The following is a 17028-nucleotide window of genomic DNA, read 5'->3' on the forward strand; positions in this document are numbered from 1 at the left end:
CACTTGTGTTTAGCTGTACTTTTTGTGAATTACGCATAATATGACATTTTTTTCAGTTCATTTTAATTATGTCTATGGATTATGTATTGGGACTTTGCTGGCCTAGATTGCCCTGTGTTACAGGCACCTCCTTTTTGCCTTTTGTTCTGTGCAGAGCTAGCATTTTGTTACAGAGTTTTTTGTGAAATAAATCTTTTTTTTAATTGATAACGATTCTGTTCTTGCACTTACTCTAGCTGGGGTTTGGTGGTATACCCCGCTGTAGGTAGTCATTTTTGGAAGTGGTTTTGGAACTCTTTAGTTTATGGTGCACGACAGAAGTTTCATGTAGTGGGAGGTGCATTTGACTCAGTATTGCACACTGTAACATGTATTAGCAGCATGATGCACATAGTAGCATATCAGCCCAGCACAAACACCACAAACATGCATTTAGACATATGGGGCCAGCTTTAGAGCGGTCATTTGAGTAATCTGCATGTCTTTGGAATGTTAGAACCAGGCAAAAACTTTCACTCGCACGGGGCAATGTGCAATGTCCCAACAATACCCGGGCCGGGATGCAAAGTGTCAAACTCCTCTACAGTTCTGCCATGACAGAGGAGCAAGGTGAAAAACACCAACTAACTAATAACAACTTGAGTACGTACCTAAAGTTTGCCAGAGAAACCCTTGGATTATCTTCATTACTTCCGAGGAAATTTTGTATAGACAAATGTGTCAAAAGTAAAATGTCTCAACCAACTTGAGCCATTTTTGCATCTAAAGAAATAATAACTGCTGAGACACATTAGTCTTATACTTTGGATGCTTAGCTGCATAAGGATTTCGACAGCTTGTATTCATAGATCAAACTGTGAGTTTTTCTGTATATGAGATTATTTTTAGGAGAATATCAAACCATCCATCAGTGAGCAACTGGTATTTCACCCAGGGATGGTTCTTCTTGTGTCCAATGCTGACTGCTTAGGCTACAATGTACCCACATTTGCGATGGATAGATGTCTTAATATTTAAAAGCTAGATAAACATTAGAAGGCATTTGTCTTTGTTTTCATTGTGTGTAAATAAAACATTATGAACTTTATAAACAGGTATCATTTTAATAGAAAACTTAAAATGCAAATAGTCATAAATCCATATATGGACACATATTTAACAATTTGCAATATCTGCATCTTCTGCTAATTAAAGCATAAAATAGTTTATATTGATTGGAAATGTGATGTGGTCAACTTAGCAATACAAATAGAAACAATTAGAAATTCAGTATGGTCCTTTTAGTAAAATATCAAATTTTGTAAATTATAAAATAAAAATAAGATTATATTTTGAAATCCTTTTTTGCAGTTTGATGTAAAAAATCAACGTATTTTTCTCAGAAGGACAAAATATGATTGTCTACATTTAGAAGATCTTTTTGTGGGAAACCGTCTGAACATTTTTTCACGTCAACTTCATTTAATAGATTATGGAGATCAGCATACAGCTAGTAAACTGGGCAGCAAAAAACAGAGGTAAGAATAAAAGTCTGTATGGAAGAAAATATGTTTTAACAATTTAAAAAAAGCCAGTGTTTGCTATGTGATGCTTCCTTCTTTTTAGGTTTTAATTGGAAAACAATATCTAGCTTTAAAAGATGAATTCCATATTTATTTTTTCAGTCAATTTTTGTGTGTTAAGTAGAATGTTTCTGCAGCCAACAGTTGCATATACTCTTTAGTATGTAGCAGTTCTTTTTTTCTTTTTCAGCATAGTAACTCTGTTGTTTTGTGTTTTATATGTCGTGTGCAAAAACTATATGTATTATAAACAGAAAATGTTTATCAAATGTAAGACTTAATTTGCTGCTTATATGTAATACTTTTCATGATGAAATTAATTACTGTGGCAGCAAATATTGTGTAATGTGTGTAAATATGACCTGTATTACTGTGGCTTTCTGTTCTTGAAAACATTATCATTTGTTGCTGACTTTATTGTTAAGATGCTGCTTGGTTTTAAATTCAAATCTTTGCTCTTGGCTAAGTATTCATTAACATTGCTGTCGTGACTGATCTTGAAGAATCTAGCAATTATTTTTTTCAAAGCTCTGTTGCACAGAGAGATGTGTGCAGGGAAGAGGATGACTCATATTTTGCCACTATATGGCTAGCTGTGATGAATACTAAGTAACAAAACCGTGTGCTTCCTATGTACCCCTTGGTGTTTTCCTCAAAAAAAAAAAAAAAGCACAGATAACAGACTAAGGAGAATATAATTCTCTAAAAAAGACTGCTTTAGCATTCTTTACCATAAGTTTTATTAATGTTTTTGTCTGGTTATTTTAAAGAACACTTGCTATGATCAAGCCAGATGCTGTTGCCAAAATGGGAACAATAATTCAACTAATCAACGATGCAGGTTTAACCATAACAAAAGCTAAAATGACAACTTTTTCAAGGTAAGCAAAGTCTTAATCTGTGCTCTCTTTCTTTTAAAATTATATGCCACTCTAAAAAATGTCTTTTTAAAATCATTGTTAGGGCTCATTTAATTTATAGCAAATAATTATATGTATTATATTTTTCCATTTTTCTAAGGACCTATGTTGATCACACAAGCCACTAAGCAGATTTGTTGTAAAAGAATTTCACTGTCAGTTAATCTATCTTATTATCAAGTATATGCAGACATAAATGAAGCTTATTTCATGAAGTAGAACCATCTGCAGAAATACTGAGAGGCAGCTTCAGGCAGCCTCTTTAGCTTACATCTTTCTCTAAGCTGCAGAGAATTACAGCATTGTACTATACCATTAAAGTGAGCTTTTGGAAAACACCTTAAGTAATTTGCCCCTCAGACCATGTTTAGAGGCTTTTGGATTGAATGAAAACGATAATGATCCTCAAGTATCTCCTTGGTTTGCTATGACTTAATAATACATAATGGAGCCTTATTGAAGGCTTATTTCAAATATATTCCTTCGTTGCAGATTGCAAAATCATGATCATTACTATTAAAGCAGTTAAAGTGGGACCACAGGTATGAAGTGCTTAAAAGGTTAATTGGTTTTCCATCCTAGTAGTGGTAGGATCTGACTAACTTAAACCTTATAGTTATTCAGGGTGTTTAGCTGCTATGTTTTATTTCAGTCAGGAAAGAGCCAGAACAGGTACAATCTCAATCTTAATTTTTTTGTGTGAAAATTAAATATCTTTTCACATTTAAAAGTATTTATTAAAATATGGAAATGAAGATCTAGACTGGTGTACAAAGACAAATATAAACCAATTTAGAGGAAAATAAACAATATTCACTTTTGATCATTATTTCGGAATGCCACATTTTTGGTGACAAATTATTTAAAGTTATAATGAAATGAAAACAATGTTTTCCTTTTGCATTTTAACAACTTTTATTTTTGGAAATACAATTACTTAAAACTGTTTTAAAAATTATAATTATAAAATACTTAGGCAAGCATACAAACCATTTTAATAAAACATAACTATTGTTTTTTCTCACAAAAAAAAGTTGGATATCTGAATGCTGAAATGCATGAATAATTGTAACATTATCAGAAAGTATTTGTAATAAAACTCCTAAGCCTGTATAACCCTTGAGACCTCATATCATCTTCATTTATAATGTTTTACTCTTAAAGAGAGGAAAATCATCCCACGGTACAGAAATAAAATGTTAAAATATTTAATAAGATATTTAGAAGCATTCACAAAGATACAGTTATATTTCATATTTTAAATAATATGCATTTGTATTATAAGGAACAGTATAGAGAGTGATCTTTGTAAAAACAATACATTAGCTATCCTTCCCATGTAACTCCAGCTAGATAATGTAAAGAGATTTTCAAAGCTTGTTGCAAGCCTAAACTGCAGAAATCCAAACTTGTTTAACATCTTAAAATAGTTCTCTTATATTGTTGTACACTAGTGTAAGAGAGTCACTCTACGTGATCCATAAACCCACATGCTCATGAAAGTGGAAGTTTAAGTAATAGATATGCAATTAGTTATATAACAGGCAAACACCTAACACTCAGTGCATGTCCTGGTACATGCATGCCTGGTCTCTATATGGATCCACTTGTATCAAATTGATGCAAATTATTAAATTCTACAATCTCCGCACTGTTTCTGGTAAACAAACTGTAACCAGTTCTTGTAAAAAATCTCTCTTACAAGTTTTTTTATATTCTTATAATTTCTTTCTTAGAAATATCATGACTTCTATTCATCAGATATGAACAATGTGACAAAAGCAGTAGCTAAGCCTGTCTGTTCTGCACATGGTTACATATGCTGCCATACCTGGAAAGTTTTTAGAAATTTCAGAAGTAAACAAATTTCCGAAAAAAAACACTGCAAAATCCTGGGTAGAACATGACTCAACACCACAGACATCTCAAATTTGAATCAAATTTCTCTTAGGTGGAAGTAATACTCAAATCAAGACATAGGTGAAATTCAATTTTAGGCTCATATTTAATCAATTACTACATTCTAACAGATGTAAAAATGTATGTAAAACATGATATATATAAAAATGGGTTATTCCAGAACTATGTTAGGGCTTATTCATAATTAGTTTGATAGTAGGCATTTTGTGGACTGTTCTATTATGTAGGGCTGGGCAGTATGGCCAAAATTCTATATCACGGTATTTTTCAAAATTATACCAGTTTCACGGTATTTAACTGTGTTTTTTTCTCCATGCATGAGTGGATGTTAACCACATTTTCCACTGTAATTACTGCAGTAGACTGGCTAAGAATAACCTGTTCCACTGTCATGAGAATTGTACATTGTACAAAAATTTTTTTAATGTGTACAAAAGTATTAATACAGGTTTGCATGGCCCCATAAAGTGATAGTTTTCAAGGGGTGGCACTAATGAAGAGAAGGAATCACATTGCATGACAGTTGCAGTCAAAATATAGCCTTTTTATTGAACAAATTTTGCAAACAACTTAAACTGTAATTTTGACAACTTATTTTTAACCATTCAAACAGGCATTTAGACTTCAATATTCAATAGTGCTTGTCAAAAGTTGTATTGCACTGAACATGTCTTAGAAAAGGAATAAAGAGTAAATATTTTTTGTAAACCAACTACACTTTCTGTTAATGTTATCAAACTCTTTCCACTGACACGTTAGCTATATGGATTGTAATGGTGTTGGTTATCTCGATCCACCGCTTGCTTTTTTTGTCGTAGGCAGTACCTCTAGCAAATGTGTCTACAAGTAATGTCTGACTCATTTGTCCTCTAGCTTTTTCAGTTTTACCTGAGGACGTGGAGGGTGCCAATCTTAGTTCCATACATTCATGGTACTCCAAAGCATGTTTGCGATTAAGGTGGTGCAGCAAATTGCTCATGTTGCTGCCTCCGGCGACAACTTTAGCTCCACAGCATTTGCAGTAAATCAGGCATGTCAAACTCACTACCATTGGTGGGCCGCTTCGACTGCCATACATGCGTCAGCGGGCCGCACTGTAACAAATACTATTATACTATTATACAAAGTTACTGTAGCTTTCTTTCCAGTACTGAAAACTTTAAAAAATGTAGCACTTAAAGTTTAAAGAAAAGCAATTTATTTCCATACAGTCTCCATACAACAGCGTAGAATTAGAGTCTTAGCCTCTTAGCTAGGTCCTTATTATATTACTAGGCTCACCCGCCTTTTAAGGCGACCGATTTTTATCCTCAATTTGTGTGCACTCCATGTGTACATCAGGCATGTACTGAAAGTGTAGGGAAGGGGAACATCAAAGTGCCCATTCAAAACATCTCCCGAAAACCTAAGTTTTTTTTTATCCCCTCAAGTGCCTGTCCAAACTTGGAGTATATAATAATATACTTGAAACTCATAGGGGAACAACTCTCCTGCTGCCATTAGCTCAGAAATGGTACCATAAGTTTGACACTTTGACATTTCAGTGAGATACTGAAGCTCATTTGTATAAGAGATTCCTGACGGCATCATTGTAAATGGCTGAAACCTTGACCAATTACTTAAAACATGTCATACAATGTCAGCCCGAATCTGTACCGCTAAAGACGGAGTTTCATGCACTAAATAAGCTATAGATAAGAATAAGCAAGCACCATCTCCCCTGATATTTACTACGCGGTGAGGCATTTGTACTCCATCAACATTAATTATTTCCAGAGACATAATTTTGTCTATTTTTCCAGCGCATCGCGCACAAAAGCAAGGGAACGATGGGAGCACCAGAACTCTGCTCACATCGTGTCGCTTCGTACCGCAAGCCACAAGTAGTAAGTCTGTGATAAGCGGAATACCGCTACGCTTTGCACTCATGGGACAGAAGGACAATCCCGACCGCTTTTATATAGTGTCTTGATATTCATTATATTATATTCATTGCTTATATAGGAGCCTTACAGTGTGAGATTTATTTCTTTTGTCCCGACACTTGGCATCTCTTGTTAGTAACCAGTTTGTCAATATTAGGTTTGAAATCTTGTGCAGCTGCAACTTTTGTGAGGGATGAAAGGTGCTCGATGGTAAGTCTTGAGCGATGTGGTGTTTTGGTAGCTTTCATTAACGAAAACATTTGCTCACAAAGGTAAGTGCTTCCGAACATAGACAGTACTCTCGATGCCAACTTACGGATCTGCACATACGAGGGTGGCAGGTAAGCATACAAGCCTGGCACACCAACTTCGTTGTATTTTGCCTTCAGAATAGAATCTGACTGCACTTCAATCAATTCCATTTGGATATTCTCAGGCGCATTCTTAACATTGTAAGAGAACAGCGCAATGCCCTGTTTGTGTGAACTGAAATCACAAAAATGCTCACTGAATTCATTGCTCAGTAATTCAAGTTGGAAAACAAATCCTCCAAAAATCTAATTTTACTTTACTAAGTTTACTTCAAAGTTTATATTGTAAAATAAGCCAATATGCAAAAAGCCACATGACCTACAATAATTTTACAAACTCAAAATCACAAAAATATGTTAATAAACAACTCACAAACTTCTCGCGTCCACTTCAGATCTTCAGCTGTAGTCTGCACTAACTGTTTGTTACAATACTAGCACAAAATGACATGAAACTAGAGCAAAAAAACGTGAAAATATGTGGGCTATTACTACTCGTGATGGTCAGTTCTGCCCAGTGGCCAGTCTCAGCAGCCCAGACAGTAGTGTAGCCTTAGCAGGGGCGGCTCTAGGCTCGTGGCGGCCCTGGGCAGAGAAAGAATCAGTGGCCCCTTCGCCTGGCAATGTCAATACGGTATCTTATGCACGGTGGATGGCCACATCCGTTGCGGACACTGCATAGCCGCCTCGTGCTCGTGACATGCTTCTATATACGCGTGTCTGTAACTTGAAAACCAAATTGCGGCCCATGATATTCTCATTATGGCAGAACGTTATAATACTACATATAGCTTACTGCTCCGACTCTAGCGACATACGTAAATACAGCGTACTAATTAACAAAAAACACAATGTTTTTCGGCCACATTGCCATCAGCTGTGTCGTTATTTTCTTTCTGTTTTATATTCAATATATATTGGCATGGCGGCCCCTGGGATTTGGCGGCACTGTGCAGGTGCACAGTTTGCACATGCCTAAGGCCACCCCTGCTGCCCGCTGCTGCAGCCTAGCACTTCAGTTGTGACACTGTGGCTCATTAACTTTGGTCAAGGCTCATGGCTATACCAGCAGATGACGTTTCCGGTACCGTAATGCCATGGGAAAACACGCTTTTGTCAGAAGGCAGAAGTAAGAAAAGTCAATAAGTAACACCGAAGATGCAGAATGATTCAATCACAAACGATAGTAATCATTTTGTACAAATTCAAGGCCGCGTGTTTGACATGCCTGCAGTAAATAGTTGTTTGATCCACATCTGACCTTTTAAAACCAAAATCTCCAGACAACAGACACGGCTCCTTTTTTTGGCAAAAGTTCTTCTGTGTCATTATGTTCAACTTTATCATCTGCTACAGCTTCAGTTTCAGAATGTTCTCTGTCCATTTTCACCGCTCAATACCTCCACTAACACATGTATTCCGCTGCATGCGTGTTTAGCGGTGTAGCAGTAAAAAAGGCCCCCCCTTAAACATTTTCCCGCTGCACCACATTCCGAACGTGGTTTAGGCTATTTAAACCGGTATTGCGGTATAAGAAAAATCCATACCATAACAACAATAAAAAACGGTTTTCAGTATGAACCGGTATACCTCCCAGCACTACTATTAAGCATATCCCATAAACAGTACCTCTGAAATCCTTTCCTTATGGCTATATGTTGAGTAGTTAATCTGAAAAGCAGTTCCATAAGAAGTCTTGAAAGAAGGTGTATTTCTCAAATCCATCAATTTACCAAATAGCAACTTCTTAAGGAATTGAATCAATTGGTAAACTGAACTTCATCTTGAATGACAAAAACCATTGTGAAATGAAGAAAATACAATTATTTTGGATGCAATGTTCTCTTTACTCTAATAAACTGGGCCTTGTCTGAAAATGATACAGATATGTATAGTCAATATAGTAGGTTAAAAAACCATTATAATCCCCAGTAACCCTATAGAGCATTTTCTATGTCTACCAAAAAATCACAAGGTCAGACTTGGCAAGTTATTCTAGATTTGAGGATTAATTGCATTACTTATTCTAGAATCTGAGCTGGGAGAAAATTGTTACATACTTGTTGAAAGAAGAAATCAAAATATTGTTTATTGTCAGGCACTACTGTATGTTAAATGTCCATGCATTCATTGTTTTGAGTTTAGTTTTTAACTTATATAGTCTAATTCTAAAGTACAAGTACAAGGCAGGAGCTAACCCTGGATAGTGTGCCTGAACATTACAAAACAACAACAACATTTTTATTTCTATAGCACTTTTTCATATAAAGGACGTAGATCAAAGTGGCTTGCATGGAACCAAAGAAAAAAGTCTGATGCTATGGTCATATTTCTAGGGAGGATGACAAAAACCCACCAAGATTCAAAATTTGCAGCAGTTTCAAGAGCAAAAGAATGCCCAGCCCACATTTAGATAGATAGATTTGTTGTTCTATTTAACATTAATGTGTGCAAGTAGTTCCTGTTGGCACCCTGCCCAGGATTGTTTCCTGCCTTGTGCCCTGTGTTGGCTGGGATTGGCTCCAGCAGACCCCCGTGACCCTGTGTTCGGATTCAGCGGGTTGGAAAATGGATGGATGGATGAAGTAGTTCCTGTTATTTTTAAAGGTTCGTTCTTAAAGATTCAATGCCTTGGGTCTCATCAACAGCACGTGTATTTTCTTCCTTTCAAACATTACAAGCAGTTTCACAGTGCTACCACAGAATTCAGGAAAGGAAACTAGAGAAAATTAGACATTAATAATGATTGCAAATTAATGAAGAATATGAGACACGCTAACCCACAATTGGCCAATTAGTAGTCATCAGATCAACTAACCTGCGTGTCTTTTTGTTGTTAAAGGGATGTAGAGTTCCTGGAAAAAATGTTTCAAACCCTGTGAAAACATGCAAATGCCACAGACATTATCAGAAATAGTTAAATGTAAACATAATTTGTTGCCTCAACATTTGCTTTGTTAATTTTTAGGTGGTGTCTTGGAAGAAAAATAATTGGTATCTACAATGAAACATGCTATTATAATAGCTTCTATTTTATTAAATGTAAATCATTCATTACACCTTTATTCTGTTTTTCCCCTTTTTGCCATTACAATATATGCAAGTTCAGTTATTGGTAATGCTTTTTAATTTTAAATTAAAAAAATTTAACTATTTTATTTAATAAACCTCTTTATGTTTTAATATTTGCAGTAATATTTGTTTCTTTTCTCTTTATCATACTAAACTAGTAAATCATCTTATGTTTATCAGATGTCTTAAATCTTGACTTTATATCTATCTATTCATTTTTATAAACCTGGAATTGCCAAAACATAGTATGTAGGTACCCAGATTTGCTTCTCAGTGATCCTAACATACAAAACTTTAACATCTGGGAAGACGTCAGAATTTTCATAGAACCCATGGTCACTTAATAGTGATTTAGCCAGGATTTGAGCCCAGGACCATAGGTTTGTGAGACAACAGTACTAACAACTGCACCTCTCTGTCACATGTCATATTATATAATATACTAATTTTGTAAAATTATATACTAGGTTGGGAGCATGCACTGATAGTGCATTTCTGCACCCACCACACAATGAAGCACATGGATTGGGACCTGAGTACAGCAGGTGACACCTCAGCACCACACTGGAACAGTGTGAGGTTTTTTTACAGTGGCTGGAGTATCAATCCTGCCACCAACCCCTAGGTTTTTCCTTTAAGCTGAAGGACCTGCTTGCAGGGCTGAATGCAGATTAATGTCATATTTGGGACGAAGCAGTTGCAGGTTAAGGGCCTTACTCAAGAGCCCAATAGAGTAGAGTCACTTCTTGTGTTTACAGGCTTCAAACTGGCAACCTTTCGATTACTGGCACAGATCCCTAGCATGAGAGTCACCGGTCTGCCCATATATTAGGCCAAGTATTAAAATTGTAGTTTTAATTCCTCAGATAAGTTTATGTAGGAACTTCTCTACTTAATATTGATTCTGACATCTAATAACACAACACAAAGCAATTAAAGTATTACAGATGGTTAATTTTTAGAACGCTGTCCTTCTTTAAAAAAGTAATTTTAATTAAGAAGAAATGCAAAATATTTTTCACTGGTAGGAGTCAAGGTAGGAGTATTTGCAGTTGTGTAACAATATTGTTAAACTGTACTTGCCTTTTTCATCATTCTAGATAAAGTGCTTAACGTAACTACAGTTTGGGTGTATGTAATGCAGGGAAGTTCATCATTTGGTTCCCTGTCTTAAGGGACAGATCATCTCATTCTTTTGTTTATCTCCTTCATTACTTTCTTGTTTTTTCACAAGTCTTTACTGGTATTTCCTTGCAAAATGTAGCATGTTTCCTAGCATCAGAATAAAATTTATTTTTAACGTAGTTTTAAATTGAATTCATTTAAAGTTATCTGTGAAAATTAGGAAAATTGTCTTGCATAAAAATCTGAATGAACAAGTAATTAATTTAATAACAATGTGAAGAAATGAAAACCTAAACTCCCTCTGGTTCTTAATTCTGGAGTTGTATGATAATGATAAGATATCCATTGGTTGAATTACGATTTGACAAAGCCAAAATATCTAATGCTGTGTTTAACAATCATACCTGTTAAGTGCCATTTTTGATTTTTAACTAGTAATCTGTCTCTGTAGTATATCGGTTTTGTTATATAGACTGCCTTAAGGAAACTTAATTATAAATGTACACTCTTCTTGACAAAATGACATCTGATATATACATTAATTTTAAATTTTTCCAGGGGCATACTGTTTTAGTGGCCAATCTGACTATTTGTTGTAGACAGCTTTTGTAAAAATGTATGTTTCTTGTTGTACTTTTTTGAACAATTTCATATTTCCAACTTGAACTCTAAAGTAAATGATACGTTGTTGTTTTTAATCACAGCATGTATTTTATTAAGAGATCATGTATTGGTACCTTAGCCAAGGTTGTTTTCTGTCTTTTACACAGTTCTAGTGGGGTGGGATTGGTATCTCTGGCCTTTGTAAATGGATTAAGCAAGTTCAAAAAATGAATGCCTGGATTAATTAATTTTTACTTCCGTGTTCCATAAATTTGATACTATATTTTTTATTGTACGACTTAAAGAAAAACATTGCTAAAATATTTAATACCTGTCTTGAATATGATTGTTTCTGACCCTGAACAACCAGCTAACTGTTTTCTAGTACCTTCTTAATAAATTTGACACTTACTTATCCTCAACTGTTTTTCACCTTCACAAATTTCTGAATGATTTAACAGGCGGCATTATGTAGAAATCTTACATGCAGAACTCTAAACAATACAAGTTCATAATTCTTAAGGTTCGACTTCTATCTTTTATTCTTACATTGCATTATAGAAATCAAGATTACAGAATGTCGTGTATTGACTAATTTTGAAAAAATGTACTTCTTTATTTGTGCGTTTAATCATCACAGTCAATTTATTATCAATTTCTTGAGGACACTGGGAAATGCATTCAATTGGGGACAAAGTGCAAAATCATTAGATAACTAAACTTGGACTGAGTAGCTTTCTCTTCTCAGTATGCACACTGGTCTTATTATGTTGTTAATATTTTGAACTGCTCTTAAAATAATGGCATAAATACCCAACAGTGTAACAGTATGATACAGTATGGCAATTAAAGGACAGTATTTTCCAAAGTACAACTAATGTCACCAGTTCATTTTACTGCAGGCTTTCCAGTATCACCAGTTCACTTTGGAGGTTAACATAATTTTTTCACTCATTCTGTTTTGTGCTTCATTAAACCAAAACATTACAAATTAAACAGAATTGGAAGCAACAGAAGTGATCCCTCACAGCTTACCACTCCCCACTTCATCTTGACTTGGGTAATAGAACAAAAAAGGTTAAGATATACTGTAACTAGAGAAAGACAACACTGATCTAAAAATTGCTACTGACTAGAAAGGTAAAGCCTCAGTAGGCAAAATAAGATGAGGGTAACCAAAAGAAGCATTGCAGGATTTAAAGAATTTGAACAGCAGTGCCCCCGTCCTCTAGTTGCTCTGTTAATCAGAGATGCAGATTTATCTGTATGTAACAAATTTTATGTCATTTTAAGTTTATATTCACAAAAATCATAAGCTGGCCTGGCTCATCTTATCTTTTGTTACCTTCAGGTCACAATGTAGTTTTAAGTACTACCCTCAGTAATCCAATAGACTGTTCAGTCACAGTAAAACTATACAGTAGCTGTAGGTTAACTCTTTACAAATTAAAACATTGCTCCAGTACTATTACCCCTACTGATGCTCCTGTGTTTTGGAACCACAGCCCATATGGTGCACTCATCATATCTACATCTGACTTTTTAGTATCTTAGTCACATTTAGCCTTTTTTCTTCTCAGTTCAGGGGATACCAGGTCCTCCTTCACAAGGTCTGTAACAGACTAGAGTTCTTTCTCTACCTCTTAACAGCCTGGATGGCTTTTAAGTGATTTCTTCTCACCTTTTGGTTAAGTGAACAAATAAATATATTCAATCTAAGTGAACCTTGTGCTTTAATGAAAGGTAAAGTCATTTATTTTAGTCCTTTTCACATCTTGTGACCAACAATATTTACTTTTGGGGACAAATAAGCTGTATACATGTGCACAGAGTCTTTATAATGGAGAATGTAACTATGTTCAGATTAGGTTTTATTCATATTTCAAATCATGTACAAAGGTAAGTTTCCCTCATCTAACATCCAATTTTAGTGATTCTGAATAGCCCTAAATAAAATTACACATTTCTGTATTATTTCATGAAGGTTCCTTGTTTGCAGAGTACCGAGATATCCAAAACGAGTCCAAAACAAGTTAAAAAGAGGTACTTGCAACAAAGATATGAAAGAATTTCACAGGTATTACACATCTCAAAGAATGCTGAGAAGACCATCATTAAGAAGTGAAGGAAATATAGCCTCACACAGACATTCCTCCAATTTGATGACCTGGCAAGGAGAGAGCTCATCAGGAAGAGTGCCAAGAGTTCAATGCAGTCTTAAAGAAACTGCAGAAATCTAAAGCAGTAACAGGCCACCTTCTGCATATTGCAAGCATTTTATGTATTCTCAGCAACAACTATGTGGTATGGTGGCCACAAAGAAGTTATTTCTCACAAAAAGAACAGTCAAGTTTGCATAACTTGCAAGAAGACATGTTCAATCACTGAACATCATGTGGGAAAATGTTGTAAGGTCTGATGAGACCAAGGGAGAACCTTTGGGTCTCAATTCCAAAAGATATGTTTGGTTCAAAGACAAGACAGCAAACAGTCACCATACCTAGTATTGAGTATGGTGTTGGTAATACCACACCTTTGGACCTATTTCACTTTGGTATAGCCAAGAACATTATTGAGGATAGAGGAAATAGGTAATAGCTCCAAATATTAATGAATTTTTGCATAAATCTACTTCCCTTTGCCAAAATCCTGAAGTTTAAGAGAAATCCCAGCATTTCCCACAACATAGACTTGATGCAGGATTCAAGGAATCTATACTAATAAAAGGCAAAGCCCTCACTGACTGACTCACTGACTGACTGACTCACTCATCACTAATTCTCCAACTTCCCGTGTAGGTAGAAGGCTGAAATTTGGCAGGCTCATTCCTTACAGCTTACTTACAAAAGTTAGGCAGGTTTCATTTCGAAATTCTATGCGTAATGGTCATAACTGGAACCTGTTTTTTGTCCATATACTCTAATGGAGGAGGCGGAGTCACGTATCGCGTCATCACGTATTACGCCTCCTATGTAATCACGTGAACTGAAAACAAGGAAGAGATTTACAGAACGAGTCAAACACGGGAACGAAGGTAAATGATGTTAATTGTTGAGTGTCTTTTAATACTGTGTAATTGTTGAGTGTCTTTTAATACTGTGTAAGTATACATATTAACAGATGTGCAATTAAACGTGTGCATTTACGGGGTGATTTCTCAGGCTTAAAGCTCGAAGTGATCACTCGAGTGAAGGCAGCTTCACAAAAAAACAGATCCTTAACAAACTGTTATTGGTATATTTTCCCTCAATTTTAAAAGGTTTTCTTCTTAATAAAAATTTAAAAGCAGTACTTCGCCGGTGCGAACCGCGGGGATTTGAGCGACTGACGCATACAGACATATTCATGAGTGCAGGTACTTCGGAAAGAAAGCACCGTGTAAACCTAAAGTTTAAATTAAGTTCATAGACCTACAAAAGGTTGCCATTGATTTCAGGCAAGATTGCTTTTCTCCTGTACAACTATACGTTGCATTCTTAACAGTAAGCTTGCACGGCTTGGTCATATTACAACCGGAGTGCTGAACTGACAACGTGGTATACAAACAGAACTATAACAATCGTAATAAACGAACAAAAAAAAAAGCGAAGAACCCTTGGATTTAATAAAAAGGCTCCTTCCTTGGCGAAGCAAGGAAAAAGGAAGACCTTATATGGCGTTCCTTTATAAAACAGCGGAAAAGCTGTGTTAAGGCTGCTTCACAAAAAAACAGATCCTTAAAAAATTGTTTTTGGGATATTTTCCCTCAATTTAAAAAGCTTTTCTTCTTAATAAAAATTTAAAAGCAGTACTTCGCGGGGATTTATATATATATATATATATATTATATATATATATATATTATATATATATATATATATTATATATATAATATATATATATATATTATATGTATAATATATATAATATATATATATTATATATATTATATATATAATATATATATATTATATATATAATATATATATATATATAATATATATATATTATATATATATATATATATATATATAATATATATATATATATAATATATGTATGTATGTCTATATATATATGTAAGCTTATAAGTACTGCCTTACTTCTCTTTAAGAAAGGAAGATGTAATGATACTTGATTTAAACGATTCCATGTCTTGGTGGGTTTGCGTAGCTTATTGTCAATATCTTTACACCTGTTTTTAAGACTTATTGACTGAAACGACCTTTCACGAAAAAAGTTAGGGCTTTGCTACAGGATACACCCTCCACAAGTTAAGGAAGTAAAAATAAAAGTATATATTTCTGTTTCATTTAAACCTTTTAAGTTCGTATGCATAGCCCCATTTGGCTGTTTTAGTTTTTTTTTCTTTCTTCAGTAATATTTAATCTCCTTAAAGAAAAAGAACATATGCATTTTACTTTTTTTGTATCTCTTTAGTAATATTTTAGTGTAAAAGGATAACCAGTATTTAAACCTTTTATGTTACTTTATAAATTTATTTTACACAATGTTGAAAAATTAATAAGAAAGCTACATATTTTGGCAGCTGCTGCTTTAATTTTCAATGAATTGAAAAAAGCTCTCCAAGAGAAAACGTCAATGAAGAAGAAACAGTTTGCAAATATATATATATCTCTATCTAAAAGGAGAAACCCTCATTTATAAATGTTTGCTGCAGATGACTTAACTGAAAATAAATTAATAGTTCCTATGTGTATAATACATATTTATCTATTTTACTTATGCCGTTATTCCAGCAACTTGCAACATCTGAGGTACAATTTGTTACATTACTTTTGTTTTTTGCAGCACAGGCAGGTGAAGTGACTTCCTCAGGGTCACACAGTGGTGTCAGTACCAGGATTTGAACTGACAAGCTCCGGGTTTGCTGAAATATTACTGAAGAAAGAAAAAAAATGAAAATGGGCAAATAGGGCTATGCATACAGATGTCCATCCATCCATTATCCAACCTGCTATATCCTAAATACAGGAGCCAATCCCTGCCAACACAGGGCACAAGGCAGGAAACAAACCCCGGGCAAGGTGCCAGCCCACCGTAGGGCGCACACACCCACACACCAGGGACAATTTAGAATCACCAATGCACCTAACCTGCATGTCTTTGGACTGTGAGAGGAAACCGGAGTACCCGGAGGAAACCCAGACAGACATGGGGAGAACATTCAAACTCCACGCAGGGAAGCGAACCCGGGTCTCCTACCTGGCACCTTTCACTGCGCCACCATGCCGCCCGCATACAAACTTAAAAGGTTTAAATAAAACAGAAATATATACCTTTATTTTTACTTCCTTAACTTGTGGAGGGTGTATCCTGTACCAAAGCCCCAAGTTTTTTCATGAAAGACCCTTTCAGTCAATAAGCCTTAAAAACAGGTGTAAAGCTAAACTTGCAGCACCACTATTCAATTACACTTGCCTAACGCCTCTCCTAAAGGGACATACTGTGGGATCTAGGCATCAGTCAAAGCACCAATCACAGGCCCGATTAGAAAGCGGGAAGCTGTGATTTGTCGTCTCCCTCCCATGTAACAATCACAGCCCGTGTTACAACGCACTATGTATGTATGTATATATGTATATATGAA

General features: G+C 35.1%; 1 protein-coding gene across 2 annotated transcripts in view; it reads left to right on the forward strand.

Moving 5' to 3' along the window:
• nme7 (NME/NM23 family member 7) overlaps positions 1-17028 on the forward strand; it is a 238836-nt gene that overhangs the window by 36796 nt on the left and 185012 nt on the right. For both annotated transcript variants that reach the window (XM_051926129.1, XM_051926130.1), the window contains exons 3-4: positions 1351-1517; positions 2333-2443. In XM_051926129.1, the coding sequence (XP_051782089.1) occupies positions 1351-1517; positions 2333-2443 (278 nt within the window). The remainder of the gene's footprint in view (positions 1-1350; positions 1518-2332; positions 2444-17028) is intronic.

The sequence above is a fragment of the Erpetoichthys calabaricus genome, chromosome 4 (genome assembly GCF_900747795.2).
Source record: "Erpetoichthys calabaricus chromosome 4, fErpCal1.3, whole genome shotgun sequence".
In the NCBI taxonomy this organism is placed as follows: domain Eukaryota; kingdom Metazoa; phylum Chordata; class Cladistia; order Polypteriformes; family Polypteridae; genus Erpetoichthys; species Erpetoichthys calabaricus.